General features: G+C 42.0%; 2 protein-coding genes and 1 long non-coding RNA gene across 5 annotated transcripts in view; 1 reads left to right on the top strand and 2 right to left on the bottom strand.

Moving 5' to 3' along the window:
• Window positions 1-3: 3 nt before the first annotated feature.
• On the bottom strand, window positions 4-4,606 carry LYRM2 (LYR motif containing 2). The gene is made up of 3 exons (XM_079780528.1): window positions 4,520-4,606; window positions 3,708-3,848; window positions 4-3,266 (listed from the first exon to the last, which is right to left on the bottom strand). The coding sequence occupies exons 1-3, from the start codon at window positions 4,562-4,564 to the stop codon at window positions 3,186-3,188; spliced, it is 267 nt and encodes an 88-aa protein (XP_079636654.1). The 5' UTR covers window positions 4,565-4,606; the 3' UTR covers window positions 4-3,185.
• Window positions 4,226-14,456, top strand: LOC307105082. Of its 2 annotated transcripts, XR_013813985.1 has the most exons (6): window positions 4,226-4,545; window positions 7,413-7,654; window positions 8,001-8,157; window positions 10,014-10,123; window positions 11,810-11,896; window positions 14,141-14,456. It is a non-coding gene; the product is annotated as an uncharacterized lncRNA (long non-coding RNA). The 2 variants fall into 2 exon arrangements; XR_013813984.1 differs by lacking the exon at window positions 10,014-10,123.
• Window positions 8,305-17,600, bottom strand: part of MDN1 (midasin AAA ATPase 1) — a 151,513-nt gene continuing 142,217 nt past the window's right edge. For both annotated transcript variants that reach the window (XM_079780520.1, XM_079780521.1), the window contains exons 94-102: window positions 16,454-16,611; window positions 15,388-15,477; window positions 14,463-14,578; window positions 13,680-13,854; window positions 12,896-12,969; window positions 12,682-12,796; window positions 11,916-11,979; window positions 10,450-10,592; window positions 8,305-9,753 (exon numbers count right to left, since the gene is read on the bottom strand). In XM_079780520.1, coding sequence (XP_079636646.1) covers window positions 9,565-9,753; window positions 10,450-10,592; window positions 11,916-11,979; window positions 12,682-12,796; window positions 12,896-12,969; window positions 13,680-13,854; window positions 14,463-14,578; window positions 15,388-15,477; window positions 16,454-16,611 — 1,124 coding nt within the window. In that variant the 3' untranslated portion in view covers window positions 8,305-9,564. The remainder of the gene's footprint in view (window positions 9,754-10,449; window positions 10,593-11,915; window positions 11,980-12,681; window positions 12,797-12,895; window positions 12,970-13,679; window positions 13,855-14,462; window positions 14,579-15,387; window positions 15,478-16,453; window positions 16,612-17,600) is intronic.

Here is a 17,600-nt window from a genome sequence, read left to right as displayed (position 1 = left end):
TATTTTGTAATTTTAAAGGGAAATATGCTTTTTCTATATAATAAGTCAAATAGTATGACTATAAATGTGAATATATTAATTTAAATTAATAACACAGAAGCAAGACACAGTACAGCAAAGCACTTTTTAAATACAAAATAGAGTGGGAAAAGGGATTCACTCTTCTCAGTAAACAAATAATTAACCCAATCCTAGTATAATTTCTCAGCTGTCTGACTCAAGGAAGGAAGTAGCTCAGGGTGATTTCTAGTTTGGCACCGACTGACAATTTGCTTTTTATTCTCTTTGGATCTTATTCTACATAATCCTAATTTTGTTTTCAAAGTCGATGTGAGCAGCTTCCTTTTGCTTTTATTTTGCTAGCATTTTCCTTCCTTCATCAAAGAGAGATAATTAGGTAAGTATGGGTCTCTGCCTCTCAGCTCTCCGGTGTCTGTTGGCATGACTACAGTAATAGCTATACCAGGGAATACATTCTGCTGTCCTCAAACTTTAAAGTCCCGTGTCTCTGCAGGCACATTCATAGCATTGCCGTGCCAAGAGTTTAACATTTCCACCCTGACGGCACACATAAAAGGGGGGCAGTGACACCAGGGCAGTCAATATGCTAAATAAGAAATAGCCTTAGCCACTTCTCCTATGCTAGAAAGCTTTTGTATTAAACGTTTTAAAATACAGATTTATTCTTCAAATACATAAACTGAATATTCAAACTTCTTAAAATTAAACTTTAGGAACAAGACTTGCACATTCAAACAAGAGTGTAGTTTACAGGCAACATACCCAGGAAGGTAACTTGTCTTTATTAGAATACTGATAAAGATGATGAATAAAACGTATTTCACCAGCAGTTCTGTTCTGGCCAACATCTTTCTTAATGACCATCATTTCACATGTGAGGAGAAATTGCTAAATAAATCTTAGGCTAAACAACAAACTTGGCCTATAATTCAGAGGGAATATTCAAAGCACGTAAGTGAACTAATAAAATTAAACTGTTCTTTAGAAATGGAAGTAAAAGCTTGTCAGTTATAATAATCTTAGCTTCTGGAAGGTAAGAATTAAGTTTTGTGTTTTACCCATTTTAAAAAAACAAACTACAAGTTTGGTTTTCTTGAAGTCTTTGGTATTTGCATCTTGCAAATTCAAACCACAAATGCTCTTACATCTTCCATATACAACACTGCTAGGAAGAACAGCAAGTCACTGACTTCCTCACATCTTGAAAGGATGGTGTTTAGCTTTGAGATTTTAGGTTTTCTAGAGACAGCCTATACTTGAGTATGTATGTCAATCATGCTACTCAAAGAATATTTTTAACGTGTTCTCTGTTCAGAAACTGTTCACAAATGCTTTTTTCATCAGATGGCTTTGCAGTAGGTTGGCTAATGCACATCTTTGTAAAATATAAACATTGTCTCATGCAAGCATTTTGAATTCGTAGATGACCCTGTGGCAGAGTATTCAGCACTATTTTGTCCTAGGAGCTCTGAGGCTGTGGGACGTGGAGGTGGACCCTGGCTGTGCAGGTCACTGACATGTGCCCCCATCGGCTAGGCCTCTCCTCTGGCACCATCCAATACTAAATACCATTTGTCATTCTGCGTAAGCTTTTCTGTATCTTTCAGGTGCTGGTCAGATTCTTGGATTAATTTTTTAGATCTGTTCTGCAGGTGAACAGGGGACGTCAGGCTGCGGGACTGCGGTTCCAGCCTCTTACCACAAACTCACTTTGACTACATTAACTGTTATACTTTTGGTCTCTTTCAAACGTGTTCTGAAGTCCACGGCTTTCTCTGATGTATTCTTTAAGCTGTTTTTCCCCTGACACTGGAGAACCTACTTCACTGAAGATCTTCCCTAATGATTTATCGTGCTACTTCTACATGGATGTTAAGGTAATTGCATTAGTTTCATCCAGAAGTTGCCTCTTCTTTTGGTGTTCAAGGTGTTTATTATGGTTCTCTTTCTCCTCTCTCTCCAACAAAGATCTAGATTCCCAGTGGTGATCTTTTTCAGTATCAGATCATGACACATCTGAAGAACATACCTCAACCACCCTGAGTGATAATACAGGAGGGTTTTTCAAGAAAGTTCCAGGTTATCTCCTGAGGTCAGTACACCCCAATCCTACTTATACTGTTTTTCAAAACAGCTTTATTGACTTATACAATGTTATAAGCCAATTATATTTTATTTTTAAAAATAAAAAGCTTTATTGAGGTATAATTCACATACAATACATATAAAATATACGTTTTAATGGATTTTAGTATATTCAGAGTTATGCAACTAAAACCTAACTTTATATTTTCATCACCTCAAAAAGAAACCCCATATCGTTACTCTCCATTACATCCAAAGCCCTAGCAACCACTGATCTACCTATCCCACACATTTCCTATAAACGGAATCATACAATATGTGATCTTTTGTGACTGGCCTCTTTTACTTAGTGTTTTCAAGTTTCATCTGTGTGTAGCACGTATCAGTACTTCACTCCTTTTTATTGCCGAATGTTTTATTGTATAGATATACCACATTTTATTTACTCGTTTATCAGTTGGTGGGCATTTGGATTGTTTTTGGCTATTATGAAATAATGCTGCTATGAACATTTGTGTACAAGTGTTTTGTAGACATGTGTTTTTAGTTCTGTTGGTTGTAAACCTGCTGAATCGTTTAACCTTTTGAGCAACTGACAGTCTGTTTTCCAAAGTAGCTGCTCTATTTTATGTTCCCACCAGCAATATATGAGGGTTCTAATTTCTCCACATCTTCCCCATTAGTAGTTATTTCCCTTTTTGATTACAGCCATTCTAGTGCATGTGGTGGAAGTGTAGTATCTCATTATGGTTTTGATTTGCATTTCCCTGATGAATAATGGTGATGAATATCTTTTTATGTGCTAATTGACCATTTCTTGTACTGGTTTTTGCTTCTTATAAAATCTGCTGACAAATCCAGAAACATTTTCAAAATGCAGGATATGTTTTTCAGTGCTAAGGCAATTGTTCCGATGTGGCTTTTCTTTGCCCTCTGTGACGTGCCATGCTCCATGTTCTGATATTTTGCTGGAGTGTTGTACATACAAACAATTTGACTTGACTTTGGGCTGCCTGTCGTTGAGCCTAAGCTCAAAAAACACATGGAGACTTTGAAAATCTTTCAGGATAATGCTAGAGTTAAGATTTTGCTAGAGCAAGTGTTCTTTCTAACTCCTTGAGCTGCATATTGCCTTGTGTAATCATCATCCGGATTGTAACCTGTAAGAGAAAGTGAGATCTGGTCACTGTTTTACCTGGTTAATCCAGATGCAGCTGTATTATTGCATTTGTTCAAGTTAAGAACCAATGCTGAGAATTCAAATTGCTGCATATTAGGGAAGCCAGAATCTAACAATCAGGAGTGCACGGTGTCTGACAGTCATACTGCCCAGACCCTCCTGCTGTAGTATTTACAATATTTTCCTTTGTGTGTGTTTGGGGGGAAGGGAGTGTTAAGAGAAAAGTCTGGTGATGCTAATGTAGAATGTATACTTATAGTAAAGATTGTAAAATTTTAAATAGTTAAGAAAGTGGAAAATCAGTAACATTAGAGCAATGATCCACATTTATATTCTAAGATGTCTACCAAACGTTTTTAAAAATTCACTGAACAAGACAAAAAAGGGCCAGGGACTGTCGTTACTATGATCTTGTTCTTACCTCCTCAGTGGCACTTTTGTTTCTTTTGAATTCTTCCCTCGCCCAGTCCTTCAGGTATTTCCGATCAGAATCATTTGGAACTTGCCGAATGGCTTGCAAAATCCTTCTGTAGAGAAGGAGAACTTGCTGCCTTCTCAAGAACTGTGCAGGGGAGGAGAAATGGCCATTACAACTGCACAGTTTACAGCCCGGGGGGCTCCACTTTAGCAAACCAAAGTGTAACCAGATCACTTCTCTTTGGTCCTTCATTTTGCAAAGGACAAAGAAAAATCCTCTTTTGTTTTTCTTTTAAGAAAACAAGTTTATTTGGGCTGTTTGTTTGCTCTGCCAATCATAAGAGCCCTTAAAATCGAGAGCTGACTATTGGGCAGAAAAAGGGCTCCCAGACGTAGAAACTGGAACCACCACAACAGCACTTTTTCTGAATCCCCGCCGTTGTGAAAACCCCCTGGTAACCTCATTTGCTCTTTCCGCAGATCAGTGTCACGGGCAGAGCAGTTTCGGACGCATCAGGGCTCCAGGGCTCCAGGGCTCCAGGAGGTCAAGAGCCTGCCCTGCCTTTCCTGTCCGACAAGACAAGTTTCTGCCTACACGCCCCGCGCTCCTGCCCTCCCCAGGCCCCGCCCCCTCCCAGCCACACCTCACGGGGAAGCCCCGCCCCCTCCGGCCCAGGCCCGTCAGAGCGCGCGCGCGGGGTCACCGGGCCCAGTCGCTCCCCAGACGCACCCCGTAGGTTGGATGCGGGGAGAGACGGAGAATGGAGCTTAGACCTGGGGAAGCTGTCCTAGAAGGCCCGTGAGAACAGCTGGTACCTGCTTTAGCGTTAGTGTCGCTGGAGGTAAGCGGGAAGTAGCCATGTCCTCCACGCAGCGGGTTGGTTAGAGCCACAGTGCGCAGGAGCGGAAGTGGAGGGAGGGGCGAGGGGGCGGGGCGAGTTCGGTTTCCTGGGAGACGCCTGCCGCTAGGGAATCGGCTTGTAGCCTGGGGCAGTTTGTTGTCTTAGCCTCAGTCTCGGGGGTAAACCGGGATGGCAGTTTTTGTCATGGATTGTTGGGAATGAAGTGAGTGGAAAGGCATTTAGCACAGTTCCTGACACACGGTTATGAGTTTCATTAAATGGAAGTTCAGTTTTTTAGAGGTGAGGGGGAAAATTATTCTGGTGTACTCCTTTTGAACTTTTTGAATGTGTATAATTAGGAATGCTATAAGCTTAAATGTTAATTTATTTTAAAATTCGTGCCCTCTTCCTTTGTCTTTTTCATTCTCATCCTGCCCTTTTTAACTGCAATCATTTTCCTGGCAGGGGGTAGTCTTCACGATCCTCGTTAGTTACCAGGCTTTCAATGGCTGCCCCATTGCAGCTTTAAGAACTTTGTATCACTAATAACAAGGAAATGCACATCCCGTCTTCATCTCCTCATAATTATAACACACACACACACACACACGCAAGCATTTAGGTTATATTATTATAAGGGAGTTAGTGAATCTTTGCTACATTTATTTTCTAAATAGGGTTGTTCCAAATTAAAATACAACCAAACAGGATCATTCAGTGATGTGTTTACTTGATGAACATTTACAAAAATGTTCAATTACCTGTTGCCTCGCTTTTTGGAATTTTGGGGGCTTCCTTTTCCAAATTGTGTTCTGGCTGCTAAACCTCCCGTCTGTGAAGTGAGAGGATAGCATTTCCCTTGTGTGTGATGCACTGAGAACAGGGTGTGGCACATATAGGCACTCTAATGGTGAGTTTTTTAACATTACCAGGCTTACCCCATGACCACCTTTTCAAAATTTGTGTACTAATTAGCAATAGCAATTCATTGATTTTTTTCTTTTAAATATTAGTGAAGTTTGCCCAGCTGGTGTGGCTCAGTGGTCGAGCTATGAACCAGGAGGTCATGGTTTGATTCCCGGTCAGGGCACATGCCTGGATTGTGGGCTCCATCCCCAGTGTGGGGCGTGCAGGAGGCAGCTGATCAATGATTCTCTCATCATTGATGTTTCTATCTTTCCTCTCCCTTCCTCTCTGAAATCAATAAAAATACACTTAAATGTTAGTGAAGTTAAATATCCCTGACCACTTTTAGTTACACTTATTTTTTGAATTGTCATGACTTTGGTCCATTAATGCTGATTAAGACTTTTTTATATGTAATTTATTTATTTGTTTTTCTAAATTTAAATTGTTTAAAGTAAGGACTTTTATTCTAATTTTATGTGGGCTGTTTGCCTGTTTTTTTGTTCCTTTTTTTATTTTGGTCCTTTATGTAGCTTTAAGTCTCTATACAATAATGTGTATTTTTTGAGGCTTTTCAATTTTTAATTTTTTTTCATTGTTAATGTTTAAAATATTTACTCCATCTAGAATTTATTTTGACTCATGGCATGATGTGGATGTTAAGTTCTTTTTCAGCTGCTCAGCTATACTTTTGATACCATTTAATAGTTTATTCTTCTTCCTGGACTTTGTGATGCCTATATGGTAAATTCTCTTAGGATTTGAATAATCTATTCAGGATTATTTCACCTGGGACTAGTTTTTAATTTTTGTTGTGTTGTCTGTTATCTGGCAAGAAGACTCCCCTGTAGTTTCTTGCCCAAATCTTTTTTTTTTTTAATTGATTTTTTACAGAGAGGAAGGGAGAGGGATAGAGAGTTAGAAACATCGATGGGAGAGAAACATCGATCAGCTGCCTCCTGCACACTCCCTACTGGGGATGTGCCCGCAACCAAGGTACATGCCCTTGACCGGAATCGAACCTGGGACCCTTGAGTCCACAGGCTGACGCTCTATCCACTGAGCCAAACCGGTTAGGGCAATATATTTTTTATTGATTTCAGAGGGGAAGGGAGAGGGAGAGACAGATAGAAGCATCCATGATGAGAACGAATCATTGACTGGCTGCCTCCTGCAGGCCCCACACTGGGGATGGAGCCCACAACCTGGGCATGTGCCCTTGACCGGGAATCGAACCTGGGACCCTTCAGTCCGCAGGCCGATGCTCTATCCACTGAGCCAAACGGACTAGGGTTCTTGCCCAAATCTTAATCTTCTGTACAACCTTTAGAAATATTTTGTATCATTTCCCTCCAGATCACCTTAGGATCTTTATTACAGTTTTGACAGTGTTCAACCTATCCTTCCTATATAATAAAAGGCTAATATGCAAATTGTCCCCTTGACTGGGAGTTTGATCAGGGGGCAGGGCCAGCTGGCTAACCACCTGCGGCCCCTCCCCCCAGTCAGGCCCCTATACCCCAATCAGGGCGGGCCAGCCGGACCCCACCCATGCATGAATTTGTGCACCGGGCTTCTAGTAAATTAATAAATGTGTGAGAACAGATATTTTTACCCCATTTCTTCCCATCTGGACATTCATTTATGTTAGGCACTTGTAATGCTGTCATGAGACATATATGCTCCCTGTCCTTAGCCCTACACTTTGGGCAGGAAGACATGTACGTCTAATACAGATGTCAAGGTTCATAATATGGGGGCTCATTCTTCCTGGAGGGCTTATCAGAGCTATAAGTGTTTGTCAGAAAGGAAAGTAGGTAAGAGAATTCCAGAAAAGAATGTGTGGAACATGGGCAGATTCTAGGATCCCTGTGGTTTGCTGTGATGGAATAGTGTGGTGGGGATGCAGGGAGAGCAAGGCAGCAGTCAGGGCACCCTAATAATAAATGTCCTCTTCACAGCAGGGACCTCTGGAGGAACTTTTGAGAGATCTCCTTGGATGTTGTGAGTAGGATGAAGTGAAGCTAGCAAAGTGATTACTTTAGGATACTATTTAATACTTCTGGCTACAGATTTAAAAGAATTCCCGCTACAGTGCCATCAGAGGAGACAGGAGAAGATAAACACCCAGAAGTTAGAGCAGACAAGACTGGAGTTTGGATGAAGAAAGAGAAGTAAGGCAGATGTAAAGACCGAGTAGCACGTGAGTGTGAGAGGAAGCGTGTCCTCGGAACCTTCTAAGTGACGCGTGCTTTGTACCCTGGGCCAGGGTCTGCCTGACCCCCACCCCCAATCCCTGATAGGTCTCCTGTGACTGCTCCCATGCTTCCTAACCCTGTCCCCATCACAAGCTGAAAAGGGGACTCTTGGGTAGCTGCTTACTGGAATGTCTACTGTCCCAGACCCAATGAGCTGCTCCAGGGCAGGGCTGAGGGAGTCACTATCTTAGCAAACCAGCTGGGAAGCTCTGGTTTGGATGGTCCTATCAATTAAAGGTAGACACGATAGACTACCGCATCACTGTCATAATGTTGTTTTTCCCCTACCAGATCCAATCCTACCCCATAAACGGCTTTGGACATGAAATCTGAGTGGAAGAGATGTGTCATTTTGGAACAGAATCTTTACGAGCCATTGTTTCCACCAACTCGCCATTTCTCCATTGCCACGAGGCCCTCAACTCACCCTCCGTGGACATGGAAACAAGTAAGAAATAAACCCGACTGTACGAAAAGCCACTGATGTTGTGGGGTCATGTCAGTCTAAGGTAGTGACAGCTGACTGGTCCAGCAGATAAGACCATTCCCTTTGTACTTCTCTGTTGTGTTCCATTAAGAATGCTCACAAATTACATCACCACTGGTATATTTTTTAATAGTTTTCAGAATATAAGCTGCATAGCTTTTTAGAATAAAAAATAAATGATATAACATCAGGTACATGCTTTGGGTCTCTTGGTTAAATAAACAAATCTGTGTCTTGGTTGACCACCTCAAAAAGAGTGGCAAACTTCACAGTGTAACTTGATAACAGACATGGAAATAGACGATTACATCATGGCATGTTGTCTACAAAACAACATTCTGACGGTCAGAACTTAAGTAGTAACAGTTTCAAGTATTCAAACACTGCTTTCTGGCTAAAAACCGCTTAAAAACCGTTGATGTATTTTGACTGGGGGGAAAAATAGATGTAGCTGCTTAGTTCTTCTGGATACAGCATATCTTTTCCAGAATAAAACTGGCTCAGTCCAGCTTGAAAGCAGTGTGAGGAATGATTCTTCCCCTTAACTGATAAGAAAAAAAGGAACTAAAGAAATAAATTACTACAACAGCAGGGACTATGGCAGTGAGAGAATGGAATACACAAGGGGATAATCATCTTCCCATCATTGCATAGTCTCCCGAAGCAGCAAATGTGAAGGACACTGAAAAGCCACTTCATTTTTACACAGCCCACGGATCAGCTCCGCTTACTGGAGCCCCAGGATGGCTGGTGGCTTTATGAGCACACACACAACCAGTCTCTTCCCCCGAAGAGGTGGTTCTTTTCACGGGAAGCACAGTAAGAAAACACACTCAGCCTCTGAGGACTGCAGCTGTCTCAGCCACTTGACAGCTTTTGGGTCCACACTATGGGCTTGGCAAAGCCAAACCTTAGAGTGGGGTCAAAAGCACAGCTCCCATCAGGCCTTTAGCCAAAGGACTGGCACAGCCCCAGCTCCTGGCAGCATCTCAAGGCAGGTGTCCAGGGTCCCTTCGAGGGAAGGCAGACAGCTGGGCCCACGGCGGGGAGGGACTGGCCTCCTCTCAGGCCACAGCTTCCAAGACGGGCTGGCAGGGCAGTCTCTCAGGTACGAGACCAGATGCCTGCTGCTCCTTCGCTGCCCCACATCTGTTACAAGAACAGTATCCCAGGCCAAGCAAGGAACCCAAGTTTTCTCTGAAATCATGTCAAAATGTACATTGCAATACATTTTTATAAATCAGACCTAAGATAAAATATAACTTAGAGCTGCAAATTCAGAAACTGTGTCCAGAAAGGAGCACCTGGGCAAGAAGTAGCTCTTGACCATGGTTTAAAGTCTCAACTTTGGACTATGTTCTTGCTGGTCTACAGGTGGTCAGAGGCTGTCACTAACTCAAACCATTGCCTGAGAGCATCACTGAGCGTCTCGGGGAGTGCGTTCACGTCGCGAAGAATTATGTAGAAGGGGAATGGGAACTCTTCCATGTAGGATCGGATTTCAGGCAGCTCTCCGGGTCCTTTAAATATTGGCACTTTAATGTCCAAGATAGAATCCTGCCAACAGAAGACATTTTGAAATAAATCAGTGTCCTTGGCTAGCTCTTCCAGGCTCTCTCTCACCAACATTTTTTAGGTCTCCCGTGTGTAATTCCTGCCTATGAAAGTAGCTTTCATTACTAAGTAAAACAAAATTTTCAGAACTCATTGAGGAGGAAGGTCTTTCTGAGCGCCCCTTCTAGAACAGGCACTGAAAGGGGGGTAAGAAAACCCAATTTCCCTGTGAGGGTGTGTCCCATTCTCAACTTGCTGTCTAGGCCTTAACCTGACCTGCAGAGACCATGCTTCCCTGGAACAGAACTGCCCTGTGGATGGACATCTTTCACTTGGTGACTGATCTTCCTGTTGGGAGGAGGGCACTGCCGAGGTACGAGTAACTGGAAAGGGCCCACTGTCAAAAGCTGGCATAGGTAGTTAAGGGGTGCTCTCTGGAGTCAGCCAGAATCCTGGCTTTCCCATTCATCACCTATAATCAGTGATTCTGTCCTTCACTAAAGTGGGAATAATCCCCATCTCACTGGGTTATTGCAAAGTTAAATGAGAAAAGTTATAAATGCCTAGAGCAGCACCTGATGGAACACTGTGTTAGGAATTCTGAGTGTGTTGGTGCGACCCAGGTCATATTTCAGATGGAACAGGCTGAAGAACACCTCCACGTTATCCCCAGAAAAGTGGCTTTTCGTAGTCACTCACCCGGGAACTGGGATTATCCAACACAACAAAAATGACGAAGATGTTCGCACTCCGGGCAGCCTGGACTGCCGCCAGGACTCTGTCTTTGCCCTCGAGGAAGAGGCCGCGCCCATCAGAGACCACCAGGAGGAGCTGTGCAGTGTCTGTAGTAGAACACAAGGGAAATCCATCTTTAACAATAACTCAAAACTACCTAAAGTAAGACAAATTAGTATAGGCTTTCTCTGTACTATTGACATCAAACAGCTCTGGAACTGGTGCATTCTGGGCATAAGTAAAAGGGACCTCTAATTAGATGTTACTTCAGATGCCTGCGTCAGGGACGGCATACATACAAAGCTTCTGGGAATAAAACAGTTTCCCATTAGTGTTTCAGGGGATATAACATTTAGATCAACTTCACTGGAGAATCCTATGTAATAAAAGGGTAATATGCAAATTGACCATCATTCCAACACAAGATGGCCAGCAGGGGAGGACATTTGGTGGAGACCGAGCCTGCAGGAGAGGACAGTTGGGGGCGACCGGGCCTGCAGGAGAGGACAGTTAGGGGCAATCGGACCAGCAAGGGAGTGTTTAGGGGGTGATCAGGCTGGCAGGCAGAAGCAGTTAGGGGTAAGCAGACGAGCGGTTAGTAGCCAGCAGTCCTGGATTGTGAGAGGGCAGTCAGGAATCCCTTGAGGGGTCCCAGATTGGAGACGGTGCAGGCTGGGCTGAGGGACACACCCCTCCCGTGCACAAATTTCGTGCACCAGGCCTCTAGTTAAAATATAAAAATGCAGTACTGAGGAGGACATTAGAAGAAAGTGTCTGTCAAAAACCTGGACCTGTCTCTTTCAAATTTTTGCTGATTTCTCTATTTTTTCCCTTTAAAAACTCAGAGGGGGCCATTAAAAAATAAATGGTGAATTAAAATGTTTAAAAATATTTAGTGTATAATGTTATCAGCTAAAGATTATAGTGTCTGAGGATGGGCTGTCTTTCTCTGTCAAAGACATTTACCAAGTCTTTAGAAGTATGAAAAAGACTTGCTTCCAACAGGAAGTTCTCCATGATACTATCATAACTGAGAGATTTCTGTAAAGAACTAGATAAAGAACTGGTGTGTTTCAAGGCCCAAATCAATCATGGCTGGATTAGCTGGTTTCTGAATTATGTCCTCCTCCGCTTTCTTGTTCAGTATGAATTTTATATAACTCTCAACCCAATCTATCAAATAAGTATATGCTAGTTAATTAGTGTCTAATTCCTTCATCTATTATAAGCCTCCTGGGTATGGGTTTAATAAAAATTTCTAAATAAAGGAGTAAAAAAATTCCAGGATGGCTAATACCTCTCCTGTTTCTTGCTTTCCCTGTAGAGCATCCACATTAAAAGATGGTGATGGGTGCAGTGAGATGAAGCAGGCAACTTGCAAATACAACAGAAAACCATTTTGTCAACAAAGGTAAGGGAATACAGCTCACCTGGACTGATGTTCTGTGAGAGCTGCTGAGCGGCTGCAAACATGTTGGCTACCGACTCCAGAAACTGAAACAGACAATTAGGAAACGAAACTCTCTCTCTTCCCATTCTCAGAGAGCTTAAAGTTATAACCATCTCAGATCTACAGGCAACTAAACTATCCCTTCAGCCACCTGTAGTCAAGGACCCCTGCTTGGTATTCACCCTTGAGATATGGCATACACCCCACTATTGTTCTACATGACACCCAAAGGAAAAGAAATACCTTTACTAGGGGATAAGAAGTGAATTAACTCCCCAAACGAACAAAACAGCTGTCTTTAAAGAAAACACAAAATGTCCAAATCAGAATTACTGTCCCATGCTGTTTTGAGAACCTGTCATCATGAACAAGTCATGTGACTTTATTTTACATCATTTTTTCTCTAAGCTAACTGGGAAAGAGAGATTGGCCTTGACCCTGATAAGGGTACTGGGAGATGGTTTATTTTTCAAATGTTCCAAACCTCTCAAAAAAATAAGGAGCCAGGAAATCAAAGATACAAAGTCAAAAATGACCTTTGAGAAACTGAGAAAAAAGAGGTTACACCGTTAATAATGGGCGCCAGGAAGTTTCTATCCCAGCAGGACACAGGCTGGGGTTTACGACTTCTGTATTGTAAATTCTGCCTGTCCTTATACCACACTGGGAGGAAGGTGTTCTAAAAATCATGCCTCCACTAAACGAGAAGAATATCTGTGCAGAGACATTTGATGTCATAAACATACCTGAGCAATCTTGGTTTTCTTTTGTTGGAATTTGCAGAGCCGTAGAATCTGGGACCCCGAGTGATCACTGAACTGTTCGTGGAATGGGTGTAATAGCTTTACGGACTCTCCAAAACTTGGGGGAAAAGCCAAATATAATGAAGATTATTTTTTGTCATGTGAACAAAATAACCACAGAAGACTAGTTTTCCCAGTGATTAAAAGGCACTCTTACCTGCACACCGCAATCTGACCCACTTCCAGAAGGGTTAGAGCATTTCCAATCACAGCCAAAGATTCAAATGCAAGCTGTGAAATACAGTTGTAAGGGTTTGAAGGAATCAGAATATCAACCTTTTTTATACCAAGATTCTTACAGAAGACATATTTTTTGTATTGCCCATTAATACGGCTATTCACAACCAACCCAGAAGCTTGGTGTCCTTGGGCCCTGGCTAATACCACAAATGCTGAAACCCATAATCCATTACACTGGTAGGAAGGTCTGCTCTAGACATCATTCCACAAAAGTGATCTTGAGATATTTGGTCCATAAATTTTAAAAACTTACACTCTTCAGTGTGCATATTACAAACTGTATCGTTAAGTAATTCTATTCAGGCTCCTAAGCCTTGTTAGTACTGATAGAACTCTAACCCTAGATAATTTCAGACTTAATAGAAAGGTGTGATGAAGATATTATGTTGTGCATGGTTTAAAGAATGGCAGTACACTGCATTTTGTGGAAAATACACATTGTCAGATTTACTTATTCTGCAGCTAGACAATAGCTTAGCAAGGCTATAAAACAATTTTAAAAACATACAACAGTAAGGCACCAAAATATTTGAGACATCTTGAAATTGCCCTTTTGAACTCTTTAAATTTTAGGTCTTCTCAAACATGGTATTTGCATTCTCAGGAAAGAAAGACTTAACTGGTGTTTCCTCCAGGTCATATCTAAAGCATTTGATGTCTCAGGGCCACAGGGCTTGATTTAGGTAACTTCTCTTTCTTACCTGTTTGGTATGGTTGTCTACCATGCTAGAAGAGTCATCGATAGCCAAACAAATCTGATACTGGCGTTTACTGGGCTTGGTCCTTCGGAGCCAAATCTTGTCTTTTCGGAATTGGCTAGCAATGTATGGGATGACCTTCCGCATGTTCAATCGCTTCCCAGTTCGATAGTCTCCTCTATTAAATTTACCCAAATGGGACAAAGATTAAAAATTGCTCATCCCCTGAAAACTTCAAAAATACCTTATCCCCAGTTATACAAAATAACCCAGTAACTTGGCACTACGAAGTGTTACTGCAATTGAGGTTTAAGGGCCAGGATCTCCTTGATCAGCAGCCAGAAAACTGGCTATGTATGTGGCACAATAATAATTAGATCCAAAAAAATTAAGAGACATTTTTTTAAATTAAAAAAATGTTTGCATTGAGTATTAAATCTTGGATTCTCTTTTCTGTTCTACAGTTATAATCTTGGACCCATCTTTGAAAAGATCTAGGTGAGTAACATGCAACAAGCGAGTAACACGACATGTAGCAGCAATATGAGCAGCACACACAAAGGCTCAGCAATTTCCCATCAGTTACTCATGAATCAAAGGAACTGCATTCGTGCCAAACTTCACCGAATCTTTTGACAGACAACAGACTAAGGAACACCATGCTGGTGCCTGTGCAGCAGAAATGGCAATCCGGAGCCAGTAAGTGGCTCAGTGCTGAGCTCAATGGAAAAGCGATACTGCCATCATTTCAGGGCTCTTCAAGTGTACCCGATGGAGACGACTTACTTCAGCTTGGCGGCCTGGGTGGGCTCTAATATGAGACGAAGCTGTTCACACAGCTGTTGTGAAAGAGGTGCAGTTAAGATCAGGTAGCTATGCCACATTTCAGCTGCAGCCTTTTCCTGTGACAACAGCAAGAACATGTAAGTTACCTTGACAATGTCAGAGCTGACCAGTCATTACAACCAGGTGAAGGTTTGACACTAAGAAGCACTTCAAAGTTTTTCTTAGCTGCTATCTAATTTACTCGATTAAAAATGTCTCTCTTTCCACAAAAACCACAATTCACGGTTCAAACTGTAAAATACTGAAACACATGACCAAATCATTGCCTTCTTCACATCACCTACAGAGTATAACCTGTACCTTCATGTGGAGAGGGAGCTGTGAATGGGTAATTTTGGTGCCAACAGATCCAGCCCCTTAATCGTGGGCTCTCAGGGTCATGTTTTAAAAGCAAAAGTGACAAGTGCAAATCTCAGCACATTAAACAGTGTGCTTATTTCCTGGAAACAAAGCTCCATGTTTGTTTGTTTTTGCCAACATGTGGTGGGGATGATGATGAGACATAAAATCAAATAAAATACGTATACATACAGTAAATTCAGAACACAAAGAAATTAAAAATGGAACTTCTGGTTGATCTACACTTTGGTATTACACCACCTGCTAATGCTCCAGGTGGCCTATTCTGAGAATGATATAGTATCCTTTTGCCCCGTAGAGAAGTAAAAAAAATTAATCACATCACTTCTGTTTTAATTAAACTAAAGGTGTAGTGGCAAAGCAGGCAAGGGACAGACTTGGGCTTTAGGATTATAATTATACTCCATGTACTCAGTCCCTTTTACAAAGGTTCTGGAGCTAAGGATCTATTGTTTCTGTATCTTAACAAAAGTCAAGATATTGTATGAAAAGGCCAGTGACTTACTTCTTCTGGGTTTCCAGGTTCATGTGGCTGCCACCTTTCCAGCTGTCTCTCCAGCTCCTGTCTTAGCTCATCGACATCTTTTAAAAAGGGCTAAGAAGAAGAAAAACCACAAATGAGAGGCAGCCCAGGTTGGAACCACAAACTCAGTCAGGCTGCCTTCTTCCCTGCAGTATGAATCCAAGTGCACACCCCCGAGACATAACACACAAGCAAATTTTTTTTTAAAATAGCTTTTTATTGATTTCAGAGAGGAAGGGAGAGAGAGTTAGAAGAAACATCAATGATGAGAATCATTGATTGGCTGCCTCCCGCACGCCCCCCATGGGGATCGAGCCCGCAATCTGGGCATGTGCCCTTGACTGGAATCGAACCCAGGACCCTTCAGTCCATAGGCCGACGCTGTATCCACTGAGCCAAACCAGCCATGGCAACACACAAGCAAATTTAATGGCACAGTAAGGAGATGCCAGACAACAATCCTTCTGCTTCCCATTTGTTGAGAAAAGATGGATAAAGGAAATGTTAACTTTTATAAATTGATCCCAGCAAAACAAAACAAAACCAAATGCCCAAGAAGATATCAATAATGAAATTATTATTTGATTAATTTAGACTGCCATTAAGTCAAACAATTAGGGAAAGCAACTTGGTTACTCTGTTCTTCCTAAATGCAGGCATTAAGTCAAAGATTCCTGTTACTTAACCAACACAAACTGTTAACCCTCCTGCAGGCTCCTTACACAGGATGGTGGATGTGAGAAGAAATGTGACAGCTGGAGGCCCAAGGACCAGATCCACCATCACCCCAGGTCAGGGCACAGACCACCCGCTGTGACCCTGGGACTAACCATTAGAACAGTGTTTTATCTGCTTAGAGAACACTTGTCATACCAACAGTGATCCTAAGAAATTTGGTAAGGATGTGATACCCCAAAACAAACAGGTATTCCATAAAGTTCTAAAGACAATGACTGAAAAGGAATTTATAATTACATTTTGTCAGGCTGTAAAGATTTTTTTCCCCCCACCCTAATCACCCCACCCCTACTTGTGAAAGTTTTAGTACCTGGAAAATTGTGTCCACAAGGAAGTGATGGGCCGTATGAATGGTCGAATCTCGGCTTCTCTCAGGTTTCTCATTCTCTGCCTCCTTGTGGGATCTGTCTGTCCTGGGGTCTTGGTCTTCCTCTGTTTTAAAAGTTTTGGTCTCCATCTCATCAACGCCTGTTTTCATAAAAAGACATAGTTTTACTTATCATACATATTAACATAAAGACTGAGCCCTTCATGGTTGTCTTTGAACCCTAACAATTACTCAGACTTCACTCATTCACTCCCCAGCACATCTCCACTTATTGGTTCCTCATGTTCTTTCACTCTGTAGCCGTCATTACCAATTCTTATTCCCCTAACTTCTCCTCCTCCCCACCCTGATACTGAAGGCAGCTGTTCTGGGGAGGTGGAAATAGGGGAGATGATAGTTCACATTGACAAGCCCTGAAAAACTGTGTGATTCTTTAAACTGTATGCATGTAGAGCTTTGATAAAAATAAAAACTAAAACAAATCACAGTTCCATTTTATAGATGAAGAAACTGAGGCTAATAATAATTTGCCTCAACTGGTGAAGTAAGAGGCAAAGTCTAGATTTGAATCAGTGAGAGTCTGATCACAGAGCTGTGCCTTCCCACCGTCATATAATGGCCAATCAATAGTAGCAACACCCCTGAGAGGGCAGAAAGGAGGAAGAAAAAGGTTTTTAATTTGGCAAGTTCTTTTGAATTTGCATTTGTTCCATTACTGACAGTTAATTTTTACACTGCTGTTAGTATTATATTGGTATTTTTAAAAAAATATATCTATTTTTATTTATTTCAGAGAGAAAGGGAGAGGAAGAGATAGAAACATTAATGATGAGAGAGAATCACTGATCGGCTGCCTTCTGAACGCCGCCCCCCCCCCGGCCTGGGGATAGAGCCCACAACCTGTTATGTGTCCTTGAACGGAATCGAACCTGGGACCCTTCAGTCCACAGGCCAGCGCTCAATCCACCGAGCCAAGCCAGCTAGGGCTTGGTATGTTTTTTAAATATATTTTTTATTTCAGAGAGGAGGGGAGAGAGAAATAGAAACATCAATGATGGGAGAGAATCATTGATCAGCTGCCTCCTGCACACCCCACACTGGGGATCGAGCCCGCAACCTGGGCATGTGC

The sequence above is a fragment of the Cnephaeus nilssonii genome (genome assembly GCF_951640355.1).
Source record: "Cnephaeus nilssonii genome assembly, chromosome: 9".
Lineage (NCBI taxonomy): Eukaryota > Metazoa > Chordata > Mammalia > Chiroptera > Vespertilionidae > Cnephaeus > Cnephaeus nilssonii.
This window is presented reverse-complemented; position numbering and strand designations above follow the sequence as displayed.

Bases quoted from the DNA above. Each gene is read 5' to 3' on its own strand.
- LYRM2 (XM_079780528.1), bottom strand. From the start codon at position 4,564: ATGGCTACTTCCCGCTTACCTCCAGCGACACTAACGCTAAAGCAG. The intron at 3,849-4,519 runs GTACCAGCTGTT...TCCCCTGCACAG, and splicing joins CGACACTAACGCTAAAGCAG to TTCTTGAGAAGGCAGCAAGT. The intron at 3,267-3,707 runs GTAAGAACAAGA...TTTCTCTTACAG, and splicing joins ACAAAAGTGCCACTGAGGAG to GTTACAATCCGGATGATGAT.